This window comes from Falco punctatus, assembly GCF_963210335.1.
Source record: "Falco punctatus genome assembly, chromosome: 2".
In the NCBI taxonomy this organism is placed as follows: Eukaryota; Metazoa; Chordata; class Aves; order Falconiformes; family Falconidae; genus Falco; species Falco punctatus.
The window spans coordinates 30,199,680-30,222,812 of NC_137581.1; the positions used below are offsets into that span (position 1 = coordinate 30,199,680).

At 42.7% G+C, this 23,133-nt stretch overlaps 1 protein-coding gene across 1 annotated transcript in view; it reads right to left on the minus strand.

Annotated features, from left to right (window-relative positions):
• Positions 1-22,641, minus strand: part of LOC308058780 (uncharacterized protein) — a gene marked incomplete at its 5' end in the record, with an annotated part of 47,003 nt that extends 24,362 nt beyond the window's left edge. The window contains 2 exons of the mRNA XM_080375139.1: positions 18,793-18,865; positions 22,478-22,641. Coding sequence (XP_080231265.1) covers positions 18,793-18,865; positions 22,478-22,641 — 237 coding nt within the window. The remainder of the gene's footprint in view (positions 1-18,792; positions 18,866-22,477) is intronic.
• Between the last annotated feature and the right edge of the window lie 492 nt (positions 22,642-23,133).

Sequence of the window (23,133 nt, forward strand, 5' to 3'; positions counted from 1 at the left end):
CTCATGATCATTGCTTTCAATTAGGAATGTCCTCTGGGATTTCTGGGAACAGTATTCTCTTGGTTGGGGGAGGGAAAAGAGAGTAAGAGGGAGAAAGACAGAATCAGACCAGTTCAGAGCAACTTTTCCAAGAAATGAACTTCAAACTGGGTAAGTTCCCACTTCCTCTCATACATCCAAACCATTTGCCTTGCCCAACATAATTACTGGCACTGCTCTATAGACATTGATTTCTTAGCTTAAATCAAGGATTTATGTGAACTTCATCTTGCCCTGAAGCCCTTGCTTGTTTATCTTTGATAACCATATAAAACAACACACACTAAGGTCAGAAACCTCACAGGCTGGAAAATGGACTGGGACATTTTCAGTGTTTCTTTTCCTGCTGGAAATAGCTGCAGCTGAAGGTCAGTTCCTGTTTCTCCTGCTGTAACAGGTATTACACCAATGGCTGTGTGCATAAAGTCTCAGGTGCAATATAATATTTCTCAAAGACTTCTGGACTGACTTAAATTCAGTGATTTCTCACAGCAGTAACCTTATTCCATTAAACTACTTTCATGCTGATGACCGAGACTTGCAGAAATACACAGGGCTGAGTCCAACAGTTTTTTAGATCCATATAAAAAAGCAAGACCATCCCACCCGCATCCAAAACATAAGAGGAAAACACTTTCCTTGGTTTTAAGTGTACCCGTTCTTATATGAAAGTAGTTTCCTGTTCCCAAGCAGATAAACTTGCATTTGTCATTACCCTGAAGAGAAATAAAGGCTTACACAAGAAAAGACCATTATAAATTCCTGCAAGGCAAGACCCATTTGCAAATACAGACTACAAGAAGATAGCAAATAAGCTCTCTTTTTTTTTTTTTTTTTTTTTTTGAGGAAGGGAAGGGTTAACTCTGACAAATGACATGCTAAATTTAGAGTCATTTTTGCATGTGGTTGTATGTCTAGTTGGAACAAGTCTGCCAAAACTCATTTTACTTATGACCCTTTACAGCTAGCAGAGAAAGAGGTCCATTGTTTTCTTTGTATTAGCAAGATTAAAAACACAGTCCCCCCAACTGAAAAGGCAAGCACTGGAAGCACTGTCTGAGGCAAAAAGACGCATTTTTAATTCTCAATAAACCACATACAGACACACATCTATATGTGTGTGCACACAACACATGCAAGCATGTGTAAATCCTAGACATCCATATCTCGTTCTGTAAGCAGCTACATGCCATGTGGGTGAAAACAAAACGAAAGGAAAAAGTGTCTCTTGCTGGCCACCCTTACTTGAAATGCTGCAGCAGAGTTTTCCCCTTGCAGCCCTCAGGAGGAGCCTTGTATGGAGGATCTGTTACCACACCTTAACCAGATGTGACTGGGGAGAGATGCAGATGTGCCACCGCCCTTCTGGCACAAGTAGCAGGGAGCAAAGTGAATGGGCTAAGGATGGCTGCTCTCCCTCTCTGGAGCAGCAGCACATTGCATGGAGTGAGAGCAAGTTCTGTGAGTCCAGCCAGCCTCAGAAAAGGGGCAAGCATCTACCCACTTCATCTTCAGCAAGTGCCTGCTGAGGATGGGATTGGTTGGATGTAGATGTCTATGTCTGACCTAGTTACAACAGCGCGTTTGGCACTGGAGTGGAGGGAAGAAACAGACACTTTTGGACACGCTTCATCTTGCTCCAATGGGGAATGTCTTAAATAGATCTCCATGGGCTCTCAGGGGAGCTAGATGACTAACACAGGTGTGGACGTCTCTACACTTGACACCAGCAGCTAGCCAGGATGAATCTTGCTGTGGATGTTTCACTGCTTTTCATATTTCTTTGCAACAGGTAGTCTTTGCCTCCTGCCTGCTCCTGATGAGGAGCTGGCCCTGGCCCTCCCAAATCTTGCTGTAGCTGGCAAAGCTCCTGGAGGAGCTCCCCTAGGGCACAACCAGCTAGAAAAGGAGTCAGTCTCTAATGAAAAATAGCAGAACAGCTGCATGGCTTTTCTGTGGGGAGCACAGTGGCTGAGCAGCAGGACTGTAATAACTGTCTCTACCTACATAGCTCTTCAATTCTTTGTCAATGGTAGAAAACTCATTCCTTTTTCCTCTCAGGGTCAGAATATTTATCTTCTAGCTGCAAAAGGTACACATTTAGACAAAATGCTTGGGTTTCATTTGAGCTGTTGTGAGCACTCAGTGGCGTTGGATGTGTCTTTTCCAAGATATTTAACACTCTTGTGCACTTAACTCTTTCATGGAAACAAGGTAAAGCTGATAGAAAGAAATAACATCTTGCATCACACTAGCTGAAATGGTGAGCTAAAATCAGATGAAGTACAGGAGCTGTTCATTAGTTCTGAAGGGAAGGCAGCAAAATTCAGAACTAAATCTGGATGTGAACAATTGCTCTGAATTTCACTATGTTAATCGGTGAGGTGTTTTTAGAGAGAAGATGGTTTCTACCAGTTGTGCAAAGTTATGCTACTGAGTGCCCTTTGAGACAGACAGTCAGAGAGGTAATTATCACCAATATAACACCAAAGGGTTAGTTGGAAGGAACTGCAAAATTACAATGTGCACAAACCAACTTCTCAAGCAGTTTAGGCAGAATTTAGTCACCCATGTCCAAATATGTGATCCACAAAGGATTTGCTTAATCCTTTAGATGTATGAGAGTCTGTAAGCGCTTGAGTTTGGACAGGAAAGCTTAGTTTGGCGTCAACATTTCTGCTACAAAGCATGCCCAATGGAACCATGATACTGGCTGAGCCAAATACTTTTTCTCCATCTCTGCCAAAGACTGTGAGATTCATGGCTCGTGCCTCAGTTCATGGAGGCTGGATCCAGTAAACATGTTCAAAGCACACCTAAAGTTCCCTGATGGTCTTGAAAGCTTGAGACACTGTCATTAGCAGGGGTGGTGGTTTGAAGTCTTATACCTAACAGCTCAGTAGTTAGCCTGTGATTTCCTTGAAGAGCAAGAGAGAGGTAAGTTCCCTTGTCTTAGGGTGCTCAGACTCCATATCACCCACTCCCATCAAGGTGTCCTAGCCACCCAATCGTGGACCACATCGATTGCCTGTTTTCCTGGGAGGCAGGTGGAGCAGCTCCCATACCTCCTGATGAAGATAAGTCTCTCTGCCAAAAAGACCAGCAGCTGCCAATGGTTTTGAAAGGTGCTGATGGCTGCACTCCTCAAAGAGCTGGCATGGAGAGGGGGGCACCAGCAACTCTCCCTCATCTCCATCCTCCTGAGACACCTTCCTTTCACTTCAGATGGTTACCAATGCATGATCAGGGACACCAAACAGTCTCCAGATGCATCTAAACAAGAAGAAGGTTTTACATGTCTCGCACACAGTATAGAGCAGCTATGAGGTTTTTCTATTTATTTATTCATAATTAAGATCCCACAGATGTTTCCACTATACAGACATTTCTGTACCTTCTTGATGCCCTCTATCTTCCTGATAGCAATGATATCACAGAATAATGACTTTCATAAGTTAAATATATGTTATGCAACTGATTTTATAAATTTTAATTTGCTGTCTCAGTTTCACTGAGTGTTCCCCTGGGGTTTTTTGTGTAAGGAAAAATAGTAAGGAAGAGCATCTGATTTATCTTCCCAGTTCTATTAACTAGCCTGGATAGCTCTACCATATATTTTTCTTTTTCATTTCCTCTCTAAATGATCCCAACTTTTTTAGTCTCTTTTCATATGGAAGTCATTCCATGCATCCAATCTTTTTTTTTATTGTCCATCTCCCTATCTAGTTTTACTGTTTTCTCACCAGGGCAGGGAGACCAGTGGCGAGTGTGTCATTCCAGGCAGCTGGAGGACTACCATTTACGCCATGACACAGTGGGATACAGAAGTCTCAAACTGTGAATCCCATCTCACATTTGAGCCTCCATTTTGTATGACATGCTGAATGTGTCTAACCCCGAGCCAGGACATGGAAATGCACTCCAGTACAGCCCACTGTCAAGGAAAGGTATGAAACGCTAACCGAGAAAGCCATTTCATAGCAGTCTGGGCCCAACAACTGCAATTGGCTTTGAACTGTTGGCCCAAACCCAAAGGAAAAATAGATTTTAAACAGAAGGTGCTGGCATGCCTGGTGTATCTGCAGCTTTGCAGCCTCTGCACATGGCAAGAGGAAAGACATGTTGCTGAGCTGGAGATATTGCTCTCAGTAGTATTAGCTGCCCATTGCTACACGATGAACTACTGGGAGGAAAAAGAAACCCCTCCTGTTCTGCCTGATGAACAGATCTCAGATTCATCAAAAAGGTGAGGCTGTGTAGAGGGAAAGGTGTAGTCTCTGGATCTTTGTCATGAGGCAAAGTTTTATGATGACTTTGAAAAAAAAAATTAATGTGGAAATACCATATGCCAAGGAAGAGTCCCCAGACTAGCTAAAAATAGTAAGGGTACTAGATTTCCTACAAATTAAACACATATCTGATCCATACTGGGTATGATGGACACTACTTTGCATGGTGGACCCATTATATATTTCATCGTAGCTTTCATTCGTACCAACTTTTTCTCTGTTTTGGTTGGTTGTTGTGGGTTTTTAATCATTACTTCACACAAATCTGTCTTTGCAGTAATCAAGGGTCTCCCAGCCAGTCACAGCATTGTATCTTGCTTTGCCAACACAGTCCATGTGGCAGTGCATGGGCTGGCCCTGCGGAAAAGACATTTCTACCCAGCTCCATGCTGCCCTTTCTCAGAGGAGACACTGCTTGGAGAGTCCTGTCCCACCAGATATGGCAGCGTCCTGAACCTGGAGGCTTGCCTGGTACTTGCAGCCTCCATTGGTCCCATGCCATCTCCCCAGGGCATTGAAGGAACCTGTCCATCTTCACATGTGCAGAGTGCAGCACAGACAGCTATGCTACTGTCACAGCAAATGAGCCTGGTAAGCACCGTTTGGAAATGGGAAAGGGCTCTACCTGCAGAAAAGGGAGGCTGCCACCCACTGAAGGCCTTGTGAAGCTTTGGGCAGAGCCCTTGAAGTGCTGGGTGGAGCATGACACTGTGCTGGGGAAGAAGATGGCATGTAAGGGCTGCCATTTGGACACCTCATGTCCTTCATGAGTCACACCAGGAAAGCATCTTCATGCCTCTCTGGATTTTCTATACTCAATCCTGAGCCTTTTATTCATCTTGTTGCCCTTTCACATGATGAAGAAGATCCTCTGAAAGACTCCATCATGGTCCAGACCTGCAAGACCCACCCCACCTCCATCTTGGCCTCATCCTGCCACATCACCTGCAACCTCAACAGTCAACCAAGTGCTTGATGAAGAACAACAAAATTGGCAGCTAGAAACTTATGGAAAAGGAGACCTCAAGGCTTCATAAAAGCCGAATCAACAGCAGAAATGAAAGAGCAAGTGCTCTGGACACTAGGGAAGGCAAAGGCTTTGAGGCTTGGATAAAGGGGCAGAAATGAAAGAGGGAAGTGTTTCCCAAATAACAGGTGCAAACAGGAAGAGCACAGGCATGGTAATGGAAACCTTATTCCCTGCAGTGGGAAGCTGTTCTTGGCTCTTGACAGTAGGCTGTTACATGCTTTGCACACATAGAAAATAAATATTTTGTTTCATTTCAGCACAAGTTATTTTCTTCCTCTGCAGCGAAGTTGGACAATTGATTCCGAACACCTATACTATTGACTGACTTTGGCTGGTCAGGGGTTTTTTTACTATTTACGACTAAGTTGACAAACAGAACAGTAAGTCCTCCCTATTTCACATTAAGAACTGGAAACTCATTTCAAATCACTGGTTTTACCAAATTAAAGGAAGTGAAGAACAACAATAAAAACCAGGGATAATGAATCACAATGTGCACTTACTTGGACAATTCTCATTGCACTGTAATTATTTAATATGCCATTGTATAATTTATAAGAAAAGTAAAGCTTCCATAAAGCAAGTCAAAATTACAGCAGTTTGTCTGTTACTGTTTGGTGACTCACAGAGTGAAACTGGCTCTTTCTGCTGGCCTGCCTTGTGCCAGGCAGTGTAAAGGAAGAAGGGTCCTGCATCCTCTGGTATGGGTTACCTTACACATGAGACCTGGAAAACCAAAGTCCAGAAGAAAATTCCTGTGCCTGAAGGAAACGCCAGGGCAAAAAAGAGGCGATGCTCTTCTGCTTCTGGTCACGCCATTAATGAGCTCATCTTCATGAACCAAAAAAATCACTGGGCTAGAGCCATGAAAACACTGGGGAGAGAAGGGGATGGTGAAACACATTGGTGATTAACAGTCACCTCAATGCTTCACTCCAAAATTCATATCTGTGAAATCCCATTGAGCTTTTGGGTAGCTCTAGGGGCAGTTTAGAGCTGGTTTCTCCACAAGTACCATGCATGTTGGATAAATCCATCTCACCACAAATGTGGGTGGAAGAAGCAGCAGTTGCAACTGTACCACTGTCTCCTTCGTGCACAGACTGAGTGGGAAGAATATTTATCATGTTTATAATAAACAGAGTTCAATGTCCTCTTCTGAGCGTAGTTCAAACCTCCTTGGAGGGAATTCAGACACTTGATCCATGACCTGACCAGGAGGCAGTGAGATTGTTTCTTCTAATCCCTGCAGCCCAACTAATATATCCAGGCTACACGGAGATGTGAAGACAGCATAGGAAGCAAAATTGGTGGGTTTGCCTCTTGCATATGTCACGTGCTTCTGGATAAGAGGTAGAACAGGGAACAGCACTCTTTTTCAAAATATTTACTTGCTGTTTTCTGAAGAAAGGATTTGAAGGCTAGTCCCAAACCAAGAATCTGAATTTCAATCTACCGCACCATCACAAGAGAGGTGGCAGGAATCTCTTCTCCATTTACAGTCTGATTTTCTAACCTGGAGACTGCAGGGCTCATTTCACATCTGCAGGCTCAGCTTGGCAGGAGAAATAAACCCTGGGCCCTCGGCACAACCACTTGCACTGCAAGAGGCTTAAATCTTCTCCACCAAATCAGGAGCTTGCACTAGGCTTTATCACATCCCTGATAACTAGAGAGCTAGGAGGAGTCTCCTCTTTCCCCTCACTGCTCCAAGATCTCACCTGTGTCCTGAGGCAGAAAGGCTGGAGAGGACCAGTGTCCATCCCCAAAACACTGTGCAGAAGGGCGATGAGTTCCTGTCCTGGCTGTTCTCCAGCTGATATAGGGGGACTGAATTTGTCATAGACCTCAAGTCAATAGTCCCTGGTTCTCAGTTACATTAAAGTTACCTTATAAACTCTAGCAACATAAAGAGGCTCAAAGTAAAATTTATAACCTAGCTGAAGGTCTTTACTTGCACTGACCTTAGTGTAAATGGGAATCAGCCTGGTAAGCTCTGTAGATCATTAGGGCTTGTGTAAGGAAACACCCACACTTGATTTGAAGAAACTACTATTAGCCAAGAAATCACAAGCAATATTTCTCCTTTAGTAGAAATGAAATAGCTCATACTCATCAGACCAGACAATCCTCGTCAGGGGGCAAGGGCTGTAACCAGCTAGTCTGTAGTAGAGATTTCTAATGTGTGCAGTTTCCAATTGCTGGTGAAAACTCGTACAGAGTTGCCAGATAACATTTATCAGTACACACAATGAAAAAAGATTAATTCTATGGAGAAAAAAATTTTGGCCCATATTTTTCTGTTAAGCCTGACGAGGAGGGTGAGGGGGAAGTATATTTCTTCCCTACTGTCTCTGTCATATACAAGGGTGTATAAACCTGTTCGATACAGGAACACTTTGGTTTGACAGTTATCTAGTGAGCAGGTAAATACAATAACAGGATTAAATGTATTATTTGAAATTTGAGATGAATAGGTTATTTTATATTTTGAAAGCTAAGCAACATAGCTTTACCATGTACAGAACAGACCAGAACTTGGCTGCAGTCAGTGCCTTGAGGAATAGGCTCCTGGCAATTGTATTCAACAGTGCAAGAAACACCTAACCATCCTGAGAAAGCTTTTTCCAGAAAGGTATTGTAAGGGAGAGACAAACAAAGCCTGTCCAAGCCTATCTTTACACTAAAAAATCCTTCCACATTGCTCTGTTTGCTGAAACATGCAACTGGAAAAAAAAAAAACAACAACCACCACCAAACCTCATATCGACTCATTTAGAAACAGTCAGACAGGCTTTGGATGTTCCTGTTTAACTAAACTATTGCATTAAGAAACAAGCTCTACTGTCATTTTAATTTCTGGCAGATGCAGTAAACATATTTGGATCCAAACCACATTATATTATGTGTGTGCCTTACTGTGGATCAAATGCATCAATGTTTTCATAATATTTTACACATGAAACAATGATAACACATCCTCTTTGCACATACTGTAATGAGCCTGCAGATGAATATATGCACAGAAACCAGAAAAACATCTACATCTCTGTGCTCAGAATCAGTTTATCATTCTTTCACATTAATTGTAAAACTATAGTGAAATAAATCAGGAGCAGAACGATGCCAAAGCTGCAACATAACCTTGTCACTTCTGCATGAGGTCCTGAAAATATTCATTCAGGTGGGACAGAAATTTGGACTGACCTGTGTTTGCAAATCCTCTTGCATTTCCTTTTTGTGAGTACTTGAACCTGCTACCTTTGTAGAAAGGAATGTTCAACAAAAATGACCTAAAATTAGTATTGCAGAATATTTGTGCAAAGTCAGATTGAGACTTGTAATGGAGAGAAATCGCACTGGAAAAAAATATTCTGAATGTTAAACATACTCGTTTAGGGAACATTCTTTACATCCAGCCAAAACAGCTTGGATTTCAAGTATCAATATACTCATGACCAACTGATTGCAAACAAGCTGCAGACCAAGAATTATTCATAGAAATTATTTGATGAATCACTCCAAATAAATTTCAGTAATGATCAAATGAAAGAAAATTGTGGTCAGATGATGGAAACTTTGTGAACAGGAAAGGGGAGGTGAAATTCATTGAGTTACTAGGAACTGTTTGTCCAGCTCTGCCTGCTACCATACATAACGGAAAAGCTGTAGGAAGCATCTGTGGTGCAGATGAAAAAGTAGGTGGAGGAGTCCTTGTACTATCTCCTGCCACAAAGCCTGTTCAATCAGGAAAGCTACAGCAGAAATATACTTGCTTTTGCATTCCCAGTGCAGGGCAAGGTACAGTACTGAAGGAAACTACATTGTTTCCCTAAAATAAAAAAAAAAAAAACTTTTTAAATTTTGCCTGTGGAAGGATACAAGCCTTTTTAAAAATACTCAGTTCTTTGAGCACCACCTTTCAAAAATCTCTCTTAAGTTTGTTATTACGGAATAGCTCAGCTGATTCAGTAGAGTCCTAACAGTTTTAAAGCGGCAAAAGGATGATCAAAATTTGGTCCTCAGTAATTTCTACCCAAGCAATTGCTACCCAAGAAAAGGATTGGATCCTGTTCTGAATACATCTGAAACGCAGTTACTTTGGGTTGAGTGACTAATAGGGAAGATACACGCTCTCTCTGGAGCTCACATCCAGTTCTTCAAGCTCAGCACTTCTCACATTTACTTTCACTGTATGGTACCTCTTTCCTTCATCTAAGATTCCTGGCTCTGTACAAGAATCTATGCATAAGGAAGGAAGATTGTATCACTGTTGACAATAAAACTGCAATGCAAAAATACAGCAAGCACTTTGGTTTACAAGTGCAAATAAAACATTTCACTTCAACACACTGAGGACAGATTTATTTTCACTTGCTTCTTTACGAAATGGCTCCCTATACCGACACACACATTTGCACACACACAGAGGCAGATTAGAAAAGAAATCGTGCTGGTTCTTGGTTGCCTCCAGAACTGCCAGAGAGTTAATGTATGGTCCAAGAAGAGTTTTCAAATGGAATTTTAACCTTTTCTTCCAACAGAGATTCATGGATTCAATTGCTGTCATCGCTGAAGCCAACAACAAAACTATTGTTTATTTCTGTGGGAAAAGGATCAGGTCCCTTATTTGCAATTTTGGCTTTTTTCAGAATCATGTATTTTTTTATTAAAAGGAAATAAATCCCTATCTGCATTTAATCACACAACTAGCATGAAAATGAACTCAATGAATAAAAATGTCAGGAGTGGGAAATGATAGGGTTTTCTCTTAGCCAAGTTTTCTGTCTAAAATTAGCCTGCCTTTCTGGATTTACTGCTGTTATTAAGTGAATGTCCTTCTGACAATAAAGCAGTGCTTCTTGGATTTAGACAGTGTTGTGAAGAATATGATAAAGTGCTCTGTGATGTATAACTATGATTGACTCTGGGGACCTTACTGTTTCGATGCTGTGGTCTGTTCTTTGTTCGTAGATGAAGACTTTCTGTTCATTTAATACTCGGTTCAGGACCAGAACTTGGAGAAGGATGTGTGTAAAGATGTAGAGTACCTTGTTTCTGCCATGCTAACATGATGAATTATAGTGTATTAAGGAAGTGTTGACACATGTGGGAATAGGCTCTTGACATGCTTGCCAGTAATTAAGGCACATTGTATGTAAAGTCACTAAATAAAGTTGGAGGCTTTTTCTTTGTTATATGGATAGTTTGCCAAGTGGTGTTATTCATAGTCTTGATGGAAAATACTTGTTTCTTCAAAATTGTTGTGGTTCACACAATAATGAAGGCAACAGACAGAGATCCGTTAGTATGAAAATTTTTAATGTTTCAAATAGCCGGATAGGTAATCATTTTCCTGCCGGAGAGGAAGAAGTGTGCTAAGACCAGTGCCTCACTGATAAATCACCTGAGCACTACCAAAGTGGTCACAAGGCTTGAGGAGCTGTTACACAAGCTCAGGGGACTCTGCATCCTCTGTGCAAGTGTCCTGAGCCTGCCCCTGAGACCTGCTCTCCACCTGAACCTAGTCAACACTCGTGGCCAGGACCATGAATTCCCCACCTTCAGCTACCTGCCAGCGTGCCAAGGGCATCCTCCATGCCTGGAGGAGGGAGCCAGTAAGTGCCTTGCAGGGAGCTGCATCCACCCTTCCTGGTCCCCCTGTGGACCACAAGGGCTCAGCCACAGCCTCGAAGAGCAGTACCCACTGCAGTATACCCCCTCCTAGCCCCAGAACATCACCCGGTCATCTCCATGGACCCTGCGCAGCCACGAGGCTTGAATTCCATCCAAGCTTTATACTGGTAAGATAAGTACATCAGTCCATCAGACACCTTGTGCAGGGCATGGCTCAAGCTACCCACACGATGCATTACATCATCCTGTTACCCCGCCCCTGTTCTGGAGAAGTTTGCCCACTTCTCCATGCTCCAGCCGGATGAACCTGCCCCTTCCCTATCAACTTTGGCACCAGTACTGCTGACATGAGGCTCTCATGTAGCCCGGGAAAGTTTTACACTTCTCTTTAGCTGTGCTCCTCCCATCGCTGAAAGCTGCGTGCCTCTCCATCACTTCGGGAGGCAGGGTCCAGCAGGGAATTAGCATAGTACCAGTTTCCTGAGCTTCCCCCAGGGAGTCTGCTGAGCTCATTGCAATGCAGACCGGCCCTATCCTCCCTTTCTTGCTTTAGGATATTTTGTTTCCTTTCCTTCTGAATAATTTTCTTGAAGACTGAAAAGGAATCATGAGACATTTCAGCCAACTCCCTACTAAAACCTAAGATATGCCCTATTTAGATAGTTTTTTAATGTGTAATGCACACATTTAGCAGAAAGATTTTACTCAAGGAGTTGGCAATTAGTGTTTAGCAACAGCTGGAAAATTTGGGCTGCAGAGACAATTTAGTGCTTGATTCAAAATTATAATACACCACTGACGGACAGATATTAAAGAGATAGAAGAAAGCTCATAGGCTGCCAGTTACTCAAACATTTAGTATGAATAAAGGCGTATCTCTTAATGTGAAAATTCTCAACAAGACTGTGTACAAGTGTAACTGCTGAATACATCTCACCATATTTAACAAGTCAAATGGCACCAACATCTATTCCAAAAAGCTTGAGGAAATACGGTGTAGCGGCTATCGCAGGTCTGTGCCCATGCAGGCATGGTTCGACTCCCTGGAATACCTGACAGTCTGTGATTCAAAACCATCCTCAGGTGTCGGGGGTAACACTATTCATGTAAAAGCAGCTGGCACTTTCACAGAGAGCACAAGTAGGCAACAGATCTCTCAGGAGACAAAAGTAAACGGAAATTACTTAGAAGGAGCTTTTTAGGTTTCCTCTTCCATCTTCTGATACTTGCTTCAATATCAGAACTTTCCCCAGCTTTCCCTTCAGTCCTGTACTTAGACATGAATCCCAATGCCTATCAATTTATCCAAAACATTTATTATAATGAATTATATTATTTACACTGCCAAGTTCCCTTATATTTTTCCATTGGCCAGCATAGCTTCCACAGAGTATACCAGCCAAATATATAAACTCTACATATGTTTCTACTAGAGCAACCTGGACTCACAATTAAGTCCAATTAGTTTTTGCTCTCAAGAATTTAATCACATCTATGATAATACATTCAGTAAATCAGAGGTTTATTTCTCTCCCTTTTTTTTCCTGTCTCACCAGAGATTTACTTTGACATTCAGCTCCTGGGACTATACGAACCTTCCAGCTGTTTAAGGAAATGATAAAGAGAAAAGGATAGAGAGTAAAATACACTCCAAAATGGTGCAGCCAGGGTAGGCAGGGAATGATACCGCTGCTTGTCACAGTACCAGCTCCAAGGGGCACCCATTAAACCATGAGGCAACAAGTTCAAGGCAAATGAAGATGTAGTTTTTCACGCAGTACAGGGCAAGTCCCATAAATGATTGCAAAAGAGGTTCGTGGAAGGCAAAGGTATAGAAGTGGTCAAAAAGGGATTATCCAGATTAGTGGAGAATAGGCCATTAGTGGCTATAAAAATGATGGCTTAGCTGCAACCTGAGACAGGCTGCGGGAAGGGTGAAGGGGGGAAGCATCTCTCCAGCCTGCCCCACTCCCTGCTCTTCCCACTCAGCTGCTGTTTACTCCTGTTCAAAAAACTATTAGGTTACAGTGACTTTTGGTCTGACCCAACCAGTCTGGCAGTCCTAACTCTGTTGTATTTTCAGCATGAAGGTGTTATTTTGGGTAGCTCATTGCACAAAGATGCTAGACTTAAAAAAAAAAAAAAAACATAACATAGACTGTTACGTTGTGGAAAGGCTGGAGATGTACTCTCATCCACAGCTCTGGAGTCCTTTTTGATCCTGTTTAACAAGACATAGAAGACATTTAAAAGGTTCCAAATGCTGCAATGAAAATGATTCAAAGAATTAATAGCGTGGGAGGGAATTTCTACAGGAGATATAAGTAAAAAAAGAATAAACAGGACCATTTATTTTACAATGGACAAAGGAAAACATATGTTAGAGATATATAAAATACAGTGTGTGTAGAAGTCCAAGAGTACATTTGTAACCGTACTCTTCTAGAATAAAAAAATGCACTCAAAATGAAACAAAATGCAACAAGCAAAAGCACAGAGATTTGTTTGCAATTCCCAAATACCTTTTGAAGATTACTGCTACCACATCTCTTTGAAATAAACATAACCATAACAAATACATTTAACTGTTTTCTTAAAGAATAGCTTTTTCTGTTCTGTTTGCTTTTAAAGAGTTTCAGCCCTGTTTTCACTTGGAAAAAAAATAAGCGCAATTGACATTTTTCATTTTTCAAACTAAATTTTGACATGCATTTTTAAGCCATAATTTTTTAACAGTCAGAATGAGAGCTGAGGAAGAATCTTTTTTCCTCTCAGCTGGCATTGGTTTTCATATGCTTTTTTGTTCAATATTGGGCTGTTTGATTTTTTATGGGAAAAAGATTTTTCTTAAAATGGGCTAAGCACAAAAAACATCAACAATGGTGCAACTTAACTTTCAAAAATAATTTTGAATTTTATTTTCAAGAAAATGAAAATGAAAAGAAAAAAAAAACCAAAAGCTGGTGACACATGAGGGAATTCTTCATAACAAACAATTCTTCTTTTGCAAATACCCATCAAAGTAAATGCTTTGAATTCACTTTAGTTCATAAGTTTCAAAAAGAGATTAGACACAGAAGGAACAATAGGACCATGCACATTGAGAAGTGGTTATTCAGAAGGGAAGAGACATAAATAGGTATGGTTCTGTATATGAGCCATCCATTAATTATTGGTTTAATGTAATCCTAGAGAATAAACAGGTAAGCACAGAGTTATGAGTAACCTCCAAAGAAGTGTTGCAGCTTCTGTCAGTGATGTTAGGATATTAATGTAGATGAGCTACTAATAAAATACAATTTAGCAGTTCCTACATTTCTCACAGGTATTTATGCCTAGTTTGGGGTTTGGTCTTGTAATCCTTATTTGAGTGAATAAACCATGTCCAACAAACAAAGAAATTCTGTTGGATCATCTCCTGGTACTCACACTTGGACTTTATTGGGTCAAAACTTTAACTGAAGGTAGCAAGAATTTTGCCTGAGTAAAATCTGAGCAAGGACTTCCAGGTCCGTCCCAGCAGGACTGCTCTCAGGAGTAAGGGTTGAATTGTTATACCACAAAATACCAGCTGTAGTTACGTTAACCAGGATAAAGTTTCAAGGGATATCCAATCCCAATGCCTCAATGTAAAGCTAATCACCAGCTGGACTACAGAACAAATTTCCCCTCTGGTATAATATCGCACAATTATATGCATTATGAGGGCTTAAAATCTGGCATTGACTGTGCTATTGTTGGAAGTAGGATAACCACTCCAGTTCCAACAAGAGGCCATTTATCTGCACTAATTTGTAGGTTAGGGAAGGTTTTAAAATAGGAAGTCTTTTCTTATGCAAATAGGGACATGGTAAGAAACCAGGGGCCTGCAGGCAGCAGGCAGAGGCATCACCAGATCATAGAGGATGAGTGTCACCAGGCCCATGCACCAGGGTAACCTTCAAAACCAGGCTTTCATGGTACCCTAGAGTAACAAAAACCTAAGGCTGGGCCCCTACACAGAGATGAGTTTAACTTAGATTTTGTATCCAGCTTCTAAAACGTTGCTAACAACCCTCCAGTCCAAAGAATTGGGAAGAAGGAATAAAAGCAAAGAAATTAATCCTAATGAATTATTGTCCTGAAGAACTTTTTTCCCTTTCATTGCTTTCCCTGGATTCACATGTGACTGTATTTGAAGTATTCAGCGAAGTCTATGTGCAAACAATGAGCACTTTCGCTTTTGATCCATAACTCTCGGTTGCTTCAGGACTGTGCATTGGACATGTAAGCCACAGGGCATCAGTTTGTTTCCTATGAGCTGTCCATGACAGCTGCCTCCAGCCTAAGTCTACCCTGGAGAAAAAGAGGTTCCCCTCTGCCACAGTGCTTAAAGCTTTATCTTTTCTTGAAATCAGAGAGTCTCTCTCTTTGCTGACCAGGGAGCTGGCTCTTTCCACTCCTTTCAGTTTTGAATTTTCCAGTGTAGAAACCATTCCCCTATAGAAATCTTGCACATATTGTCTGCTATGTATGAGCTTCTTGCTCTCAGTCATGATGCGCACACTCCCTTGAACCACCTGGGTACCCAGGGTTGATCACTTCCCTACATCATTTCTATCCTCTGGAAACATCCTACAAGACTGATACAAAGGGGCAGGATAATGAACTCAAACTTCTGTATTTCCAGCCTAAGCCTTTACCTTGCTTCCTGTATGCACAACCAAGATCAAGAGGGGTTCCCATGGTAAATACTAATGATGAGTTTTCCATAGCTTCTTGAAAGGAGATGAATGCAGGTTCCAGAGAAACCACTAGAAGTGGAAGACACTCAATGCCTTGTGGTCCCCTGGACAATGACCCCAAAACATGCTTCCAGCAGACATGTCCTACCCAGACTCCACACTGGATGCCACCACACATAGTCTTTTCTAATGAATACCAACATGGAGTACCTTGAACTCTGCTTTCTCTGCACCCGCAGCCTCAAAATGGGCTTTGAACTGAAAAGACCGTGTGGTTTTCCAGCTGTGTTGCTCAGCCCATGGTCTCACATGCTATAAGCTAGCATTGCGAGCCTGGGCATGATCACAGTTGTCAGCTCTTGCTGAGGAGGCATGAGAGAAGCAGAGCCCACAGGATGCCCAGGCAGAGACACTGTGGTCTGCAGCTCCTGGTTTGGTGTTTGCTGATGGACCTACCTTGCCTGTTGAGGAGGTGAAAGTAAAACTAAAGCTTCACGTCATCTGAGTGTAAATTATTAACACACCTTATCTGTTTATTTTAAAGTCAGCAGCAGCCTAGATTTGTCATGGGAAATTCTGATATTTCATGTAGGTGAATAGGAAGACGATGTCAAACTTCCTTGCAACAGGAGACTGAACTAAAGATGCAGTCCTGCATCCTCCCCACAGCTATGATTTGCAGGGGAGTTTCACTCTGCAGGTTTGCAGCACACTGATCACACTTCTAGCTCCAGCTCTTTCTGCTCTTAAACAATGGAAATTCTTTCTGTACCACCTTCTTCTATCTACTTAAGAAAAGCCATCAAACTTCCAGAGTAAAAATTGAATGCAATGAAAACCACTTTGATAGGTGCAAAGAATAATGTAATGCCTTTAGTAGCCAAGTATCAAAGCACCAAGTATGTATTCCCAGCTTATATCACTAAGGTCATAAACAAATCAGATGTTATAAACACAATTCCCGTAAGAGTAAGACAATAACCACGGTAGACAGAAAAGATAAGGTCTTTGGCAATGACGCCGGAAAGGGCTGTTTTGCACTTGGGCAGAAAATGGTGTATTGATGGATACATTGGATAACATTACTGTGATCCAGTATAAAAAATCTACACCCGTTCCTTGCAAAGTCTGCAGATGACACAAAAATCATGGAGTGGTAAATAATGAGAAAAGCAGATCTGTTCTACAAGCAATCTGGTTTGTATGGTAACCTGAGCTCACTAGAAAAAAAAGAAAACAAAACCCAACATATTTTATTGTACAGTTAAGCATAATTCTGAGTATCCCAGATAGTTTGTACACTGAGGACGTGGGCTATATTTCAGAAACAGAGACTTAAAAAAGGATTTAGAGGTCACGGCTGATAACCAGCTGAGCTGCACAAGAGTTCTCCATGCAATGCACTGACGAAGAGAGAAAATGTGGTCTTGGTATGTGCAAGCAGGGAACTATAAAACACAAGGATGGAAAGGCAGATGCTCGTTGTTCCTTGGAATATTAATAGCAGAAGGAAGGCAAGTCCAGCTCTGATGTCCATATTATAAAAATACTATTGACAAACTGGAAAGAGTTCAAGAAAGAATTACTAATATATTTGCAATTGGCAAAAGGTGTTAGTGAGATACTAAAAAAAAAAAAAAAAAATCAATTAATTTGATTTATCCAATAGGAGAATAAATGGTGATTTGTCTGTGGTTTATAACAGAGCTGGCTGGGTGTTCTGTCTCAACAATAGAAAATGAAATTTCCACACAAATTTCTATAACAAAAAAATAATGTTAATTTTCCTTCAGGACAAGCAAAATTAAATAGTTCATTGTGAGCTATTCCACCTCAATTTGTTCTGTTCAAGGAAACTTTAAACTTCACCTTCTTGTGGACACATTTATCTGCCGTGTAGGTACCTGTTTTCTCCTACAGGCCAGCCACAGGGTAGTTTGTCACTTAATTCAGAGTTGTATATAACATTACAGGAGCTGTAGACCGGCCAAGAAGCTTCTGCCTAAGCTGAATAAGGATAGCATTTGTTCAGGCTATAATTCCCAGGAGCAATGCAGCATTATGGAAAAATGCTTCTTTTTAATATTGACCTGACACAAAAGGAGCCTCTGGTCAACCAATTCAGTAAATTCAAACAAGGGTCCTACATTAAAGACAATGAGAATTTTGTTTAGATTTGTTTATTTGTTTGTTGGTATGTTTCCATTCTGGGTTTTCTTTACGTTAATAAGGCTGGGGTTTGGTATCATCTGGAGTGAAAACAAATGTTGACAAGTTACATCTGCCTACTGTGTGAAAATTCCAAATTTTGTTCGGTCTTAGCTTGCAAGTAGCTGTATTACATTTCTGATACGAGGGGGATCTCTGAATTAGCAGACAGAGACACGACATCCAGTAGGTGGAATCTGACACTAGATTAATCCGAACTAGATAAATGCCAAGATTTTAACAAGGGAGGGAATTAAACACTGCAACAATTTATCTACAAATGGGATAGACTCTCTACTATGTGTGGTATTTTAAAATGGGCTGTCTCCCTATCTGTTCTAGTTAGTGATTCAATCCCACAGGCTGTGTTGTAATAGATAACAACAAAAATCCCTCCAGCCACAACATCTAAAAATCCAGGAAACAGCACTGCAGGAAGAGAAACTGCTAGAAACCCTCTGTCTTCAGTACCAAAGAATAGGGATGGTTACGTTATACCACTGAACACCTTTCCTTGTCCATCCATAGTACAGCTTTGTTCCAATTAAGTATTTCATAGAAATACCCTATAACTGGTCTGTGGTCTGAAGCCTGACTTAAATCTAGCCATCGCAACCAGTGCTCTCCGCCTTGTGCTCGAGGAGCCCTCTCCTTGCTTTCTTATTTTTTTGATGCTCAGTTCCCAAACAAACAACCAACCTTGCAAATGGTCAATTCTGGCTCCTGGACCCAAGGAGAACATTTCAAGTCTGATGAGAATATTTTTTAATGATAGGATTAATCAGTATAGAAGTATTAAATGAGAACATTGTACAGCCACTTAGTAAAAAGCGTAAGTGAAAATAACGCTGGCACCATCGCTCACCTCCAACAATGTTTTGCTGCCAGTTGACTCCTGTTTTGTGGGGGATGTTGACACAACAGGCAGAGATGAAAGCCTGCAATAAAAAGAGTTGGATATTCTAAACTCAAGTTAATCCATCCAGAGAACAGGAAAACCTCTTTCAGTAACAAAATAGGCCTTCTTAAGGTCAGTAATAGCAGACTTCATCATCTGACAACGGCCCACTGAACACAAAGGAAGTGTGACTTTTCCTTTTGCTTTGCTACAGCTCGATAGTTTTTGTCAGCCTGCCGGTCAGTTTGTTTACAAGAAAAACTTCTTGTGCAAAAAGTATCTTTCCTTGTGCAACATATTCCAATATGCCAACTGAAATGACTCTGCACTGGCTGCGCTACCGGATAGCCTTTCACATGACAAAGTGTTGGAGCTACGTGTGCAGTGATACAGCAGGGGCTAATTAAGGTTTCCAAATATACGGCATTCGAGCAGGGACCGGCCTCTCTGTAGGTTTTCCCTCCACTATTGCCAAATGACAAAACATTAAAAGCTCAGCAGCACACAGCACCATTAAACTGACTGATGGCAAGAAGACGTCAGAAAACACGGTTCTGTAAATCTTTCCCTGCACACATAAAAACAGGTCTCAGATTTCCCTGCCCCCTCCATACACACACACATACGCATGCATCTCATAATTTCCCAGGAAGCCCAAACAAATTGCATTACATTTGAAGCCCTACCTCACCAAACAAAGCCCTGAACATCTCATTATTCAAATACTTGAGCAACATTTATTATGAATTCTCACAACTCATTTCTCCCTTTTTGAAGCATGGTAGGAAAATAACAGTCTTCCACTTTAAAGACGTGGAAACAAAGGGAAAAAAAGAGGCTGATGTCACCAGGGTTTTAGAGACAGAGCTCATGTGAGATGCAGCTAGAGGCGAGGGCTCACATATCTGGGAAAAACTCTCCAAACATCCATAGGAGCTCTTCGCCCACAGCTGAGGAAACAATGAAAACTCAAAATTTCCCGGGTCTGGTCTCACTCTGTGCTCAGCCTGGGCTGCTCTAAAATTAGACCTGTTTTACAGACCCAGCTTCAGCTGCTGCAGGAAGCACAGGCAGCGCATGCCAGTCTTGAAAGATTATTAATAATAATAACAAGGAGGCACTCCCAGGGCAGGGGCAGCCCCGTGCCCCAGCACACACATGGTGGTCAGTCCCTGTGCAGATGCACTCATCATCTGCAATGACTGAGCAGAGTAAGGGTGGAGTAGCGCAAGTGTTGTTATTATTAGCCCTCACAGGGGATTTTTTTCATACAAGCTGGCTGTTTGGTATATCCGAAATGGCCAGTAGAAATGTACCACTGTCAGCGATACTCTTGTTGGAAAGAGTTTCTCGGGCCCACCACAGAGTTTCTGGGAGGAAAAGCCCCTCCTGGACAAAGCACAAGCTGCCCCGGATCCCCCAGGAAGGTGGAAGATGAGGCTCATTTTCCTGCATGACCTGACCCCCAGTATACCTTCAGGCAAAGTTTTGGTTAGTGCAAGCACTGCTCAACTGAACATGCAGCTCTAATGAGCCAAAAGAAAGACATTTAGATACGAAACTTTGGGTCACCTCCTGCTCATGCTTCTGTCCCAGGGTGGACACTGGCGTGACCCACATGAAGGCTGGCTGGACCCCACTCCCATCACTACCTATGCTGCCAGAACATCTCCTATACTGCCCAGGACCCAGACATACTCCATGAAGATGCAAGGAAGGGGGTGAAGGAAGGGGGTGGCAGGCACATATCAGTGCTGTAGGGCACCCTCTTCTGCTTTCATGTTTCCTGAGATTTGGCCTCCTCATCCATCATTAGCATTTCCTCCTGGTCCCTGTGATGCCTGATTCATAAGGGGGAACTCTGGTAGGAACGGGGAACCCAAAAGATCGCCATATCCCATGCTGCTGGAGGAAAATGGCAGCATACTTTACAGCACACTATGCGTGGGGGCTGCATGAAGTATGGCCTTTCTCCAAAGTACAGCCCCTCTTACACACTTTCTCTCTGGGTAGGATGGCTCCATATTGCTTTTAATGGGGGGCTGTAGTAATGAAAACACACAGCACTTTCCCATGAAACAAACTGCCATCCCACTAAGAAATTGAGAAATTAACTTTTTCTGCAGTGCTATTAGGAACATATAAAGTGATGATCCTGACTGTGAAAACAGGAATTTTCTGAGGCTCAGAAAAGAGGGACCAGTTTATCCTCTGGTTCTTGGAAGCAGCATGCAGAAACCCCTGGTTCCCGGCCCCAGGTTTAACTGCTAACCCAGAGTCCAGGCACAGAACATCAAAACAGTCCCTTCAAGTATTCAATAAACAACGATAGTCCCCAAAATGGCTTTCTAGTTTTCTTATAATGTACTTCCATGCATCAGCTTATGTGACCTTGAACTGGTATCATTTCTCACTTGGGAATTTTCCTTTAGGATTTGTTGCTGCAGCTCTTGAAGTATGAAGAATGAAGTGCTGGACTCTTACACTCCTTCGTTTCCTCCTTTCATTTATTTTGGGTTTGATGGGGAAAACATATGACTGGTTATGCCATTACAGACAGACAATCTGATAATCACTAGTTGATAGGCCAAGTGACTCCAAAAACTCTGTCTCTAGGCGGTTCATTCTCTTCTTGTAACATCATGACACTGGATGGTTTTGGGGGTAAGGGCATTGGTTTGGGGTTTTTTTCCTCCCTTTCCAGAAATGCTACAGCCTATGTCCACCATGCTCAAGACTTTTGAAACACAGATTTTGGAGCATGTCAGGTTCCGTTTTTTGCTTATTTACAATCACTAGCCAAAACCGCTTTTCAGAGACCTGCACAGTAGGTCAATTCTGTCGATTTGGTGCATTCATTCTGATGGTCCTTCTGGGTCTTAAACAGACCCTGTTTTTCACAGAGGACTAATAGGCCTTCCCAGGATACAAAGAGGGGATCCTAAAAGTCCCACTACCATTTCTCTTGTAGGGAAGGCAAGGTCAGCTATCAGCCACATCCTCCTTGTGCAAGGGGCCCCTGCTGCTTGGCAGAGCAGATGCTCTATGGGCACTGAGTCATGGGAGGACTGGCCATGCAGGAGGTACAGGAGCTGGTTTTCCCACGCACTTCTTTACCATCACCTCTTTCAAGGCCATCTGTTGCCCTCCTAGTTCTTTTTTTGCTTTTCACTGGTGGGATCACCTAAGCCATCAGCTAGGTCAGCTAAGGACCAGAGAGGGGACAAAGAGCCTAAGACAGTCACTCTCCTGTGCTGGCAGAGGACAGAAACCCACCATGAGATGCAGTGCCTGAACACTGGAGGGGCAAACAGATGGTGCTTTGCCAGACCAGCCTCACCCGCCTCCTCAGTGGGCTTTCAGCACTTGGCAGCAGTGCTCCAAGGAGGACAGACACGGGCTGCACAGCAGCTCCCTGATGAAAGCACCTGCAACTTCTATGAAAGCTGACACTCGCTGCCTGCGGTGTCCCTGGGACTCCGGATCCCAAGGCCCTGGTTTACTGCAGGAGCTGTGAAGGACGGCCTCAGGCTTCACAGCAGGAAAAAATACAAGGGATCAAGTATACAGAGGCACCTCATAAAGTATCCCTTCAAACCACATGTGGATTTACAGGAGGGAAGTGAGTGGCCCTCGGGGGGCTTTCGCTTACCTATTAGTGCTGGCCAGCGTGGGGTGCACGCCCAGACGCCAGGATGCAACGGGCTGCGTAACCCCAGGACTTCTTTCAAGCGCAGACCGGCGGCCGCACACACTCCTCCGGGCTGAGCGGGGCTGAATGGGACACAGCTGCTGCACCGGGGCGGGCAACAGCATCCTCTCATTCCCTTTCCACCGAGTTCCTTAACACTTCTGTCCCACACCGGGGAAATGTGGGATCGGCCTTGGGCAGGGACTTGGGACAGCACACTGACAGCCAGGGCTGTCTTCAGCCCTCGTCTCCCCCAGGTGAATGTGCGGCTGGGGAGCAGGCACACTCCCGTCAAGCAAAAAAGCCTTAGATAAGCCTAGAAACAAGTAAAGGCAGAAGGTGCGGAAAGAAGAAAACAATACAGCAAGAAAAGAAGGAAGAGTGGAGTGGAAGAAAAGGAGCAGGGAAACATGCGGGGCTGGAGGGGAAAGCTCCTTTGCAGAGACAGGACGAGGTGAGCAATGTGGCTCTTCTGGATCATATGGGGATGCACAGGAAGAAGAAACATAAAGGAAGGAGAAACTTACAGGAAGGAAGAAAAAGGGGAGATGGGAGAGGTAGAGGAGAAGAAGGGATCTGACTAAAGGGCACGGGGAAATAACATCAGAGCAAAAAAA